Genomic DNA, 14,125 nt, shown 5'->3' on the forward strand with positions numbered 1-14,125 from the left:
TTATTAGGTGAGGAGGGGTCAGATCTACCTCTATGGTCATTTCAAACTGCAACCTGGGAAGCTTTACATCCCTTGTTGAATTAGAATTGGTTACAATCAGGTTGCAATTTACTTGCAGATACGATAGGTGTGATTTGTTACACAAAGTAGACCTGCTTTATTAAGTCAATAACAACAAAAAGGATGAAACTTAATGGGATTTTGAGTGTGGGTATTATAGTATTTATACATGTACATAGATTCAATACTTTTGATGAGAAAGAGGTGCGAGATGCATGCTTTCAGCTATATGGAAAGATTCAGGTCTACACCAGATTAGGCTGATCTTGATAAAATTTCATAACAGCGTAAAGGAAGGTTTGTATTGATTCTAGGTTTTGGAGGAACTTTGCATAGTCCTCTGAACAACCAAAATTATGTCACGACGGGACGATATCTTGGCACCGTATCTTGTACACTGTATGCGCATGTGTAGTGTAAATGCCTTTTCTACTGAAAAAAATTCTGGCATAGGTTTAAATTTAATAAACCATAGAATTAGGGACAGTGTGATTGTAACACTAACAAAAGAAATTCAGGACTGAAAACTTGAGAAAGGAATCAAGAGTACAATGTACAGCAGAAATCAAAAGACAAAACGAATGGAATAAATTAAACAAAAAACAAAAAAATGACTTGGATACAAAACCTAATCCTAAACTCACAGATTAAATGTTGTTTAACTGACAAATCAACAGATTCCAACAGAATCACAACAAAACAGATTTTTATGTCATTAACATATTTTGACTGAGAGAAAAAATCTGCAAATGGAAACATCTTAAATAAAAACCATGCTTAACACTACCACGGACACCTCAAAAGCAAGAATTAATCAAATTTGTGAAGATTTTCATGAATAAAACTCCTAGAAAATAGAGTGAAAAGTGTACTCAAATAATATTGGAGTAATATCGCTCATAGATGTACATTTGTAGTAAATCACTTTCGGTCTTTAACCACTTTGCCAATATACAAGTACATGTAACCTTGAACTTAATTGTTGACAAGCTTATTTGCCTGATTATACAGGTAAACTTAGGTAAAAAAAATTACAAATTTGGCATGTTGGTAGATACACATTTGACAGACTTGTGATTTTTTTCCTCATATTTTTGTGATCAAACACAAAGTGTAATCCATTTTTTATTAAACGTACCCCCACTCACAATCATTTCCATTAAAGATCAAGGCTTGACCTTACTGTTATTTTTACAGTTTTTGTTGATAACTTAATGTTTACCAATAATATTCCTAATCTAAATCAAAAATAATAACTTTTTTGTAACTTTTAGGGTCATTAGCAACGGCAATAAACAACAGGGTTCACTTTTTCGCCTTAACTAAACAAGAGTGTGATTTCTATTGTTCTCATCGCAGTAGATTTCTGCCTGTTAATTTAACCAACCACCACAGCTATCAAGTGGTTCACTTAAATTTAACAAACAGCCATATATATCAGTGGTTCACCTCAATTTAAACAACAGCCACATCTATCAAGTCATTCACCTAACTTTCGTCAGTTCAACTAAATTTAACCAAACTCACATCTATCATGGGGTTAACTTAATTCAACCAATGGCCACATCTTTCCATCAGTTCACATTAATTTAACCAACAGCCACTTTTATCATGGGGTTCACCTAATTAAGCCAACAGCCACATCTATTGATTTGATCAGTCATCCAAGTCATATCATGAAATTAAACAATGACCATTAAATTGGAGATGTATAGATTGGTATCCTTATTACTCAGAACTAGTAGTGGACATATCAATGTAAGCTAAGTGTGAGGCTCTGTAATGACTATTTTTAAGTGAACCAAGAATTAGGTGGTGTTTATCCTTGATTTCAAGGATAATTCAAATGATATTTTGAATAAACCAAAGCAAATCTTGAAAAGCTTATTTCAACTTCACTTTTTATCTGTATTTTATTTTCTGGAAAATTAGTTACAAGTCTACTTATCTGCTTTCAAATCACTTTTTATAGTGGATAAATAAAGAATTATTTTGTCATTTATTCCATCTTTAAGCCCATGTTATACAAATATAAAGCTTTGAATTACGACCAGAAAATCATTTATGGAATTATAGAGTTATCAAACATGCTAACTGTTGGATAAACAAACCTTGGCAAATCAATGAAAATTCTAAACCATTTATCATCAATTCATCATTACGACTAATTTCCAGACCCCCAACTCTTTAGAGACCAGAAATGAAATTGAGTTTTTAAATCAGTCTTGTCATAATAGGTTTTCCATTTAATTCTATCAGCAATCCAATTGCAACACGAGTCATTTTCACCTATAACTTCCCTCAAACAAGCTTATTCACAGTCTAACGGCATTAATATCCGCAATGTTCAATAATTAGTGATGTGCCTAATGAAGAAAGAAACAAGCACTTGTGATGTTCAAATTTCCCAGCAAGTGGCTGCTTATTGATAATTTTTAAAGCTTTACAGGTTCAGGTGCCATGTTGCCATGGCAACCAAATAAAGCATTTAAATGTTGCAGCTAGTTTCATTTGGAGATGCTTATATGTGTTGTTAAAAAAACCCAGGCATGACTAAAAGTCATTAGCTGCTGTTTAACCAGCTTAAATCATTTCATGATCAAAAGTTGAAGTCTTAGAAGATGGAACAATATAAGAAATTGAATCAATCAATGAATAATTACAACAGGCTAAATGCCATAGGTCTTGTCGTTTATCCATTGTGCACTAACTGAAAACTTTTAACCAGTATCAGACAGTGGTATTATGTGACGACATGATCATCAATTAAGTTAAGAGGGAACAATTGCAAAGGGAAATATTCCATTGATTTTTACAAAGATAAGCAGAGTTAGAAAACATCAGAACAGTTTAATTTTTAAAGTTCAATTGGCTCTAAGGTATGCACATATTGTATACTATTTCTTCTGTAAAAGCATTAGTTTGATTAGAACACCAAACTGTCAATGGAAAGACCAAATCCGGACAACTAATCTAGGTTGACCACCGACACCAGCAACAATGGGAAGAATACAGCACTTCAATGTTTGCAAAACAAACCATCAAAATGGCAATTAATAAAATCATCAGCATACTCCACAAAAATCTGAATTTTTTCCAAACTTGGATGAACTGAAACTGATTAAACCAGACATCTTATAAAGTTCATTTATATCAATTATCTGTTTTGAATCTGTGTAAACCAAAAACCTGCATTAACTGAACAAGACTTTGTACAAAAAGGAACCAGCTTAGACTGGTTTCAATGTACTGGTATCTTCTTTCTTTCAAAACAATTTAAATACCTGTATGCAGACCAGCAATTCATAGCTTACATTCAATTCACGTGACCCTACTTACATGTAGCTTAGAAACAAAAATTAATGATGTTTTTTTTTCTATATTTGATAGATGTACATTTCAATCATAATTCTCTATATCATTTCCTCAATCATAAACTGCGGACCTTCTAATCATGATCGCCTTGTCAATCAAATTTCCAATGTTATAATGCATGTCTATGTCTCTTTAACAACCACCTACATCTGGCTGTCTCCATAAATTTCACAAAGCAAAAAATATACAGCTTTTAACAGAAATGTCAAGGGAAAAATGCAATTACATTTGTACAGTAATATTTGACGTAAAATACATACTTCTTACACAACTGGATATGTAAAATCATGCACAATGTCCTTTTATCAATTTAAATAATTATTATACAACAAAAATATCATTAATTTATTATTCAATGCTACCCAAGTTTATTTGTAGATGTCTGTATAGTGTGAAAGTATTATTGTTTGTGGGGTACCAATTTTCAGGTAGGTCAAACCACAAAATTTGGTTTCCCACAAAAAGGACACTTCCATTAGTGTGTATACTAAACACCTTAAAACCATGAATTAAAGAATCCACAAACATGTGTTTCTTGCCTAATCCACAAAAATTTGGTATCCACAAATTAAAGTACTTCCACAGTATATGGAATATCAGTTTGCACCAACAACTGTTTTAGACAAAATACAATTTTACAATTTTTTTTTATAGGACAATCATATATTTATGTAACAAATTTTTAGTTGGTCTGAATGAACTTTTTCTATAGCCTTGAATATCAAATAAGAAGCTACATGTCTAAAACATACAAATTCATTTCTAAAACTTTACACAAAAGTTCAAAATTAATAGGTTTTATACAAAATATAGCCAGGCCAAGACAAAACAGAATAGATTGGTAGTTACTAGGTAAAATAACTTTTTTTAATTTTAAAATTTATCTTATAGATACTTCTTGGAGAATTTCTCGACTTAAAAATTTAAAAAGATGACAGTTAAGCCGCATTTCATAAAAATACCAATAAAATGTGCTAGGCATACTCCAACTAGTACAGGAAGTTGATACCGGACAGCAACCAAAATCACTTACAACATATGCCCCATCCATAAAACGCTACACATCAAATTTGAAATCAATCCATCTATTGGGAGCCAATATTTTAGTGACAAAAATTTTCTCTATCATTTCATATAGTGCAAAGTGGCAAAGTCTCAGGAAGTTGACAACAGACAACACCCACAGCAGCTAATAATATATGCCCCATCTATATAAAGCTACACAACAAATTGGAAATCAATCCATTTATTGGGAGCCAAGATTTGTGATGAAAATATTTTCATATAATTATCATTTTATATAGTGATAAGTGGCTAATTCCTACAAAACAGGAAGTTGATATCAGACAGGTCCTAAAATGACTTATAATGTATGCCCCATCTATATGAAGCCATATACCAAATTTATAATCAGTCCATCCATTGGGAGTCAAAATAATTGTGTCTAAATATGGACAGACTGACGGAATGACTAGGTGATTCCAATATACCACCAATTTGTTGAAATGGGGTATAACAAACAAGTTTTTTTTTTCTCTGGCCAAAAGTCTATGCTCATTTCCAACATCATTTTCCTTTTTTCCAGCATCATCTACACAATGTACATGTACAAAATATCTAGCATAAAAAGTTAAAAAGTTTAGTACTATGTAATTTAAAGGCTTAAAACATTAAGATTTTTAAAAATTCGAAGAAAAAGACTAACTTCCAGCTCAATTATTTCTATAAAGATTGAGATAGATAACTCAAAAAAAGGCAAAAAAAGAAATGAGGTTCAGTGAGGAGATGAGAAGTATAAGAAGAATCTAAGTTATTTACATGGATAACTTGTGTTTTATAATCGAATATTATTAAAAAGAAAAGCAAATATACAACTACTATCCTTTTAAAATTTGAGCAATAAAAATGGAAATATGTAGCTGTGACATTGTAAAGCTACCCATCACATAAGGAGAGGTTTTGTTCCTAGGGTCAATCGGGTTATACTTCAGTGTATTTATAGCTAATCCATGCATTAAATGTCTGGTGTATCATTCATTTCACTGAGCACTTCAGAGAAAAAAACAGGCTTCTCAAAACAGCAGTAAAAATCAATTCTTTTATGAGTGTTTTAGGGATATTAAAATTGTACATTAAAGGCTACAATTCCCAATCGCTGAACCATGTGTTATAAATTATTATTTATCATTCAGAGTTGATCAAAACATATCTTAATTTTATTTTCCCAGGAGAGAAAATGTAAATGACAAGTTTCATAAAGCAATCATTTATTGATCAATGCTATGCTTTATGGCTAATTTAATTGCTCAACCTTGATGAGATTAAAAATCCCTACATTATCTGAGCAGTTTTTCTCCCTTTTCACGACCCATCAATTAATAAACTTGCATGATAAAACAGCCTCAATTCTCAACAAATCATTACAATTATTTACTATTAGGAGTATATTCTCTAACTTGAGGCAAAGTTTGTTTGGATATTTGAGCATTAAATCACTATGTTTACTGGATAATAAGTAAATATGCTTGACAATGCAATCAGCTTTTGTTATGGTATTGAATTCTCTACTGAATATCTATAATATTGAGCAACATGAAGTGCGAGAAATCTTTTGTTGTCTCGGCTATTTGATAATATTTAGATAGAAAACTACTAGGTTAAAATAAATCAATATTATAATAGAACTGTGGGTAATTATTTGCAAATAATGTGTTACAGCCTTTGAAGAAAATTTACAGCCACTTCTTCTGTGTAATTAAGGCATGCTGAGGGTCAAGGGTTAATCATGTGTCTAGTAGAAAGTGATAGGGGTCAAAGTGTTGGTAAAACTTGACATCCATCTCTTCTTCAGTAGAACCACAATGTTTATCAAATTTACTGGAAAAGGGAGTCTGGTGTCAAACAGGAAATCAATGGGTGTAAGGGAGACAACTTATAAGCAAACAATTTTGAAACAGTTCAGGCCTCATAGAGACTGTTTCCCCAAACCCTCTTTTTCTATTTAAACTTGTTTTAATTTTTTTAATCTTTTATACAAAAACAAGGTGTAACATATTTCAAATATAATACAATGGAATTTTTCCTTTCCTTTTTTGAACTCTTTAACCATTTTACTAAAAGATTTTTTATCCTTATGAACCATGATTTTTTTTTCTAAAATATTATAACACGTAGGAATCAAGGCTCCATTTGAAAAGTTGTTAAATCCCCAGAAAAGGCTTATTTCTTCAAAAGAATAAGTAAATGAAGTACACCTATTACACTGACACACACTACTGCTCAAGACAACCTATCCTGTTCATAGAAGATATAAATAAGTTGTCTTATGGTCTTGCTGTCCTAACCTACAAAAATCAGATCCCCCTCCCTTTCCTGGTGTCTATAAATGACAGTATATAATGCCAACAATGAGGATGACAGTGCTGTACAATAGAGAAAAACCAATATTGTGGTTGAATAAAAAAGCTTTCAGGAAGTTGACCTATGGTAAGGGAAACAACTCTTACAAATCAATGGAACGTTTGTATTCAGTATTTGACATCAATTTTATGTAAGTATCAAAGTAACTTGAATTGATTTCATTCTGTTTCAAATGAAAGCTTGATAGGCTTTGGTGAAATTGAATATGATACAAACATATCACTGATTTCAAGAGTTATGTCCCTTAGCCTAGGTTTACCTCCTGAGGACTTATGTGTATTCATGCACTGTGATACAGTCATGCACAATTATGATACACATATCAGATTTAGTACATTAAGTACATTTTTAATCAACTAATAACAAAAATTATTCCCATCCTAATTGACTGATAGTAATAGTCGAATCAGTCAATATATTTTCCCAATAGAACAGTCTACTGCCCAGGTAAGACAAATGGAGTAAATATATAGTGACAAACATGTACAGATGTCTACATAAAATTGAAAACTCATGATTAAATCATATATGATAGTGGCGGTTCCAGGAATTCTGACCCCCTCCCAATTTTGTTGAAATACATTGTTAATTTTGTGCAAAATCTACGAAAATGAGCAAATAATAGCCTAGAACCCCTATACAAAATCTTTCAACCCATTTCTGAATGAACCTTCCTCCATATCACTGTCAATAAGGGGCAATTTTTCATGTCTAATATAACCCATGCCTAATGAATGTAGAATTATCACTTGTCAAAATATAGTATACTGTCTAGTCCAATAAAAAATTGCCAATAATCAAATCCATTAAATATTTCAGTAATCATTATCACTATATACATATATATCAAGTCCTATTTAGTAAAGACACGACCTGTCAATAGGGTTTGTAAGTCTTGTAACTGGTCTCATCAGAATGGGTCCTAGTCTACCATTCAATTGCATGGAGTTTTGTCATTTTCGTAGCATTTGGTTCAGAATATAAAAGCAAAACGTATTTTCATTATAAAAATACCAATAAATATGATAATAGTTACTTCCACATGATAAAAGTGTTAAGAAAAAGCATAAAATAGAACATTTTGCATTGTAATACAGCATTTTAAGATCCCTGAAGTTAACAATAAAATGCAGACTGGTTTTAGGTTAAATGTGTTCAATATAAAAGCAAAACATATTTTCATATAAAAATACCATTAAAAATGATAAATATTTACTTCCACATGATAAAAGTTTTATGAAAAAGCATTAAATAGAACATTTTGCATTGTAATACAGCATTTCAAGATCCCTGAAGTAAACAATAAAATGCAGACGGGTTTTAAGTTAAATATGTTCTACCTTAGAATTTCTGGTAAGAAAAATGAAACTAGAAAAAGACTTACAGACCCTATAGATTTACTGAACTAAGGGGGGTAACAAATACAAAGCAGTTGGAGTCAACATTGTACCAAAGGAGGCAACTCCAGCATATACAAGAGGATTTTTTTCAAATTCCAACTATTTCTTTTTCTTTTTTGGGTTAACGTTCTTTGCTATGTTTGAACATAAGTTAAGGTTCCATAAATTGACCAAAAATTTAGAAAATTTAATTTAAAAGAGTAACTTACTAGTAGACACTACCATACATAATTTTGATAAAAGATGTAATATAAACAATAACATGCCCTAAGTTAACTATAAGAATAGACTTCCCATGCCATAAATTTAAACCTTAAAGTTAACTATTGGAATGATCTTCCTTTAATTGTTCTGAAAGTATCATAAGTAGGGGGAACTCTTTCAGTTTAGAAACAATAGTGCGAGTTACACATTATAAAAGTGCTTACCAATGAAAGTGCGTACTGCCAAAAAAGTTTCTTATTTCAACAGGTTACAGTTAATATTTGTCATATATGTCCACAATACAAGGTACCAATAGGTTATACGTACATGCAGATAATCACTGTACTAGCTGAAGAACACTGAACTTATATTTTGTTTTTCCCCCCCAAATTTTGATAATATGACCATGACCTTTTGTACTGATAACAGGAGACCACAATACAAAAAAAGAAATCAGAAGTATAAAATGGATAAAATGTAGGTTCAGATATCAGTTTCAGGTCTGCATCTTTATGAAATTTCCAGTTTTCTTAAGAATACTTCAATGCTAAAATAATGATTTAAACCTGATCCACTGACAATGTACAGTTATATCATAATTATGCTACATGACAAAGTATTTTTTTCTACACCGTTATTTAAGAATTAGTACGGAGTGATATGTTTGCATTTCATTCAATCAAGAAATATAGAGAACACACACTGAACAACTTACATTTTGTTGTGTGTTGTGATGACACAAACACATTTTTGATCAAATATATGCTGATTTTTTTATCATCTTATTCAGCACAATAGATGCATTAGCTACAGTAAACAAGTAATGTAGACTTTAACAATAATATAGTGCAGTTATCACACTTTCTTGGCAAGCTTAATTGATTGTGGGGCTGAATTTGTTATCCATGAACACTTCAATTTGACTGAAGAGATTTTCACAAAATCTAGACAGACTGTATTATTGACATGCTCAAATTACATGTAAAATGTAAAAAGGGCAAGGTAGGGTATAATTGTAACACCCAACTATTTTAAATAGGACAGCAGTTCGTTTATTCATAATTTCAATTGCAATCACAACTTACCTGTCTCAACATGTACTACTTATAACTGGTTCTGTGAATCTACATGAATTACCTTTTATACACCTGGCTTTTTCATCACATACCTGTTACTAATACTGTCTCTGAAGTCTACTCTCAACTTTGACATGTCAAAAGCTACACTACTGCTAACACATATTTTAAATTCTAAGTGACAGCAGTGGAGTAGAACAGACTATCAGTCTGTCAAGTAATTAGGAATAACTATTTCAAAACATAAAAGATTGGCAAGAATAACCTGTTGGGGAAAAATGTATCCCTGCTTTAGACAATATCCCTAAAAAGAATTACACAATGCAATAAGATGTTTAAAGCACATTTTTTTTGCTAACTTTCAATAAACATGTACACATGTATAATAGGTCAAATTCATATGGTTTCGTAGTATAATTTATTTTTTGCATGTTTCAAACACTGGGACAAAATAAAGAGTAAAACTGAGAAATCAGAATTAAAATGACCTTTAAATGTACCTGAAGTTTCATCTGTAGCTTCTAGCTTGGTTATCTCCCTTGGCATCTGTTCTTTAACTTGACAAATTTCCTGCAGAAAATAAATTTGTTTATTGATGCTGAGTAAAATATCTTCCCTTAAAAAAATATTTCTCATCAATTTTGTACATATAAGCATATGTTTAAAACAATTTTACATCACCATACAATCTTAGAAGGGCCAAGGGATGAAAAGATGCCATGCCTAGCTGGCAACATCCAAACATTTTTATAACAGGCTGATTGCACTAGGGTATAGTGAAAGAGAACTAGTATGTGTTTTGAGCGAGTTTTTAATCTATTTTTTCACAAAGAGAAAACATGCTTTTTAATCTATTTTTTGTACAAATTTGTAAACGTAGTTTAATTCAAGGCATCATGAACTATTGAAAATTTTTAAGATACAAATATACACATACATTTCACTCAGCATGCATTTGTGGAACTACACAATGGAGTCAACATTTGAAAACACATGATGTCTTAAACTCTTTATACATTTTTGTACATGTACAATTACATGTAGCTTTCTTTTTTAACAAACTATGACTTATAACAAGATTTCGATTACATTGTATGTATTGGGAAAGGAATTATAAAATAAGTATGATTGAAACAATTTTATACAAGTTTTATTTTTTGGAGCAAGTACAATGAATGTTATGATTTCAAATGGTTTTATGCCATTAATGACATATGTTGCACATTTTCTCGTCTGATACTCTCTAGCACATTTTAGTATAAAATAATTTTCTATACTATACTTAATATTAAAACAACTTTTTTTCTTAAGAGATATAAGATATACATGTTTTTGTCAAACTGACTCATTAAAGAACAAAACAAATGATGTCAGGTGCTTTTGAAAAATCACAATTTTAGGACACCTCAACTAAACATGAATATATCATTTTATGGCAAAATCTTACAGTTTGTAATGTCTTAACATATGAAATTTATTGCAATACATGTATTAAGTTACAATGTAACTGATAATCACTACGGAATTCGTGGTCTCTAGCAGTTTAAGGAGGTAGACCTACATGTAGGGGAAAGGTCATAACTCTTGAAATCAATATGTTTGTATCATATCCAATTTCATCCAAGCTTATCAAGCTCTCATTTGAAACAGAGTGAAATCTGTCCAAGTTACTTTGCTTCTTACATGAGATTGACGTAAAATGTTCAATGATTTGTACAAGTGGTGTCCCTTACCCTAGGTCTACCTCCTTAAGGAAAATTTTTATAATGATACCTCTTCATCACTACTATCATCATTTTGAGCCTGCAGCTCTTTTTGTTTGGTCCAGTTGAATTTTCTAAGCTCTACAGGAACACCCATTCTTTCATATTCAATATTCTGCATGTTCAAGTTCTGAGCACACATAGTGCATACCCCTACAGTCAATCCATCTTCTATGGTTGGTGCAGTATTTGGTTTGATGTCTTTCAGAAAGGGGTACATTTTACAGCTCAGTAGCTGGATATTTTTGTGCTTCATCCACTTGGAACATAAACAGCACACGAAGTCAGGTAAGGTATATTTACGGAGCCATCTATTAGAGTCATTACCACCTTTGTTCTCTTCATAGTCATTCCACTGCTGAATCAAAATATGAAAACAAACATCACAAGAAATGACAGTCCCATCTTCTGTCATAGTTTCAGCTTTTGGTGCAGGTTCCTTGTTAGCCAGAAAGGGGAAAAATGGAATCACCTGATTGTTCATAGTTTTGGCCTCATGGCGAGGTGGATAAGAGCACAAGACATGGGCTTTGGATAGTCTGCATTTTTCCCCACATAAGAAACAAATTTTCTTAGGAATCTTTGTTGCTTGAAGCAATGGATGTGGAACAGTTTTAGCAAACGAATCTACTGATGGACTCTTGTTCACTTTAACAGGTGATTTTGACTTCGGTGGTTCATTTCCATCACCCTGATTTGTAGAACCAGAAGATGCAATTGCCAGAAGACCTTGTGAGGCCAAAAGGGTATCTGCCTGCTCAGAAGAATTCTCAGAAATTTGAATATTCAAAGGCTTGTTTAAATCTGGTTTTGGTGATTCTCTTCCCTTAAGAATTGGCTCATCTTTCAATTGCTTTAGCCGAAAAGAGCTATCAAGTAAATCTGGTTTGTTTCCAAGAAAAGACAAGGAATACTGTCTTTGTGCTAATGGTACTCTTTCCATCTCTTGCAACTGCCACTGCTTGTATAAAGCTTCATAACAATTTCTACATGCAAGTACAGATCCATCAGACCTTAAAGGCTCGGCTCCTGCTGGTCTACTTAATTCCCTGACAAATGGGAAGAATAAAGTTCCCATTGATGGTTCAGTTGAAGGGGATGTGAATAATGACCTGATTAATTCAGCAGGATACATATTGCCACAAATGTAACAAACATGCTCTAAACGTGCTTGTGAGAGTTCAACTGAATGCATTCTAGTAAGAGAAGCAGCATTTGCTCGTATTATTTTCAATTCTTGACTTTCAAAGACCTTGTAATTTCTATGCTGGTTGGGAATACCTGACATTTCATATGCTTGCCACTGTTGAAACAAAGAGTTTTTACAAGCAACACAAACTCTTGTCTGCCCATTATCATTCAGAGGTAAAGCACCAGGAATACATGGAATTGTTTGAATAATTGGGAAATAAGGCTCACTGATTGACTGCCGAACTGAATTAACAACTTTACTATCATAAAGACTGATTTGATTTGCACATAAGAAACATAGAAGTATTTGTTTCTTATCATCAGTTGCAGTATTACTAGTGTCACTTTTCTTTGTCACAGATAAATCTAAGACACCCTCACTAGGCACAGGTTTTTGTGTAACTACCTGACTTCTATTTTCTGAACTATACAAAGGCACATTTGTAGGTATACTAGCAACAGTTTTAGGTTGTACAGCTGTGCTGCTAAACTGAACGTTCTTTTTTTCTCTAGCAATGTCAGCAGATTTCCTATCAACACGGACTTGCTGAGGAACCTCTCTAAGTCCTCTTTCTCGTCCAAAGTCAGATGGAGATGTTCTGCCATCAAATGCTCCAGGCTGATATTGCAGACCCATTATTTGAGCAATATATTCTCCCTGCAATCTCATCTCAGCTCCTGTAAAATGTCCATTGTCTGCCCTCTTCAACCAATACAGTCTTTTGATTGCTGGAGTATGTGACCTTTCATAAGCTTCCCACTGCTGACAAAGAAAGGCACTGCAGACCCTACAGCTGTCTACAATGCCCTCTTTTGAAGGTAGACGAGATCCTTTGGGAGGGTCATGGTGCTCTAAGAATGGAAAATAAGGTTCACTGTCACAGGCTTTTATTCGCAGTCTGTGTTCTGCCCCTTGACTTCCACACACAAAGCAGATTATTCGAGCCATTTTTCTCTAAATGGTTGAGAATATAAGCTACAAGTCTCTTTGTGTAAGCAGTAACTTACTAACTGTCATTGTAGAACTTCAAAAACTTTTTGTACTTTTCACTAACAATAAAAACCTTGTTTGAGGATTTTCATTTATCTGTGTAAATGCAACTGAGTTGACTATGAAAAAAAGAAGGAAGTAGCTATTTTTGCAAAGCAGTTGGTGGTTGTAATTGCCCAGAATATCCTCTAAATGACAGAAACACTTTGGTGGAGGGAACAACAAGCATTTTCGCCGCCATTGTCAAAACATCTGTCTTACCCAGAATGCATTAGCTCTATTGGTACAGGCGATAACCAAACTAATAAGAAATCGCAATTGACTGTAACGCATGTAATGGGTCGTGTGCGGACAGAGGCATCACCCTGTCGTCGTCGAAATCGTCGTTGGTGTCCGTTAAATTTCGATTATTTACGACTTATCCGTTCTTGTTTTTTTTTAATTTAACACATCCTTCGGAAGTTCCTACGAATGTGGTGGAGGGCCGGGCCCTCTATCATATTTTGACTAAAAAGGGAAAATGCGGGTCACCATTAAAATTGACAGGAATAGTTTATTCTTTATCCAATTTTTATGGTTTATATGTCAATGTGTTCCTTTTTGAAATTCTGTTTTAACGGTTTATACATGATAGATTTATCTTTA

The 14,125-nt window shown here is 32.7% G+C and overlaps 1 protein-coding gene across 2 annotated transcripts in view; it reads right to left on the minus strand.

The window, feature by feature from the left end:
* Window positions 1-13,737, minus strand: part of LOC148616527 (uncharacterized) — a 54,175-nt gene extending 40,438 nt beyond the window's left edge. The window contains exons 1-2 of one of the 2 annotated variants that reach the window (XM_088583655.1): window positions 11,309-13,737; window positions 10,036-10,105 (exon numbers count right to left, since the gene is read on the minus strand). In XM_088583655.1, coding sequence (XP_088439781.1) covers window positions 10,036-10,105; window positions 11,309-13,438 — 2,200 coding nt within the window. In that variant the 5' untranslated portion in view covers window positions 13,439-13,737. Of the gene's footprint in view, window positions 1-10,023; window positions 10,106-11,308 lie in introns of both variants that reach the window. The other variant, XM_088583654.1, reaches the window with a different exon arrangement.
* Window positions 13,738-14,125: the final 388 nt, after the last annotated feature.

Source organism: Perna viridis, chromosome 5 (assembly GCF_037379345.1).
Source record: "Perna viridis isolate PV_CMFRI_1.1 ecotype Kerala chromosome 5, ASM3737934v1, whole genome shotgun sequence".
NCBI classification, from domain to species: Eukaryota; Metazoa; Mollusca; class Bivalvia; order Mytilida; family Mytilidae; genus Perna; species Perna viridis.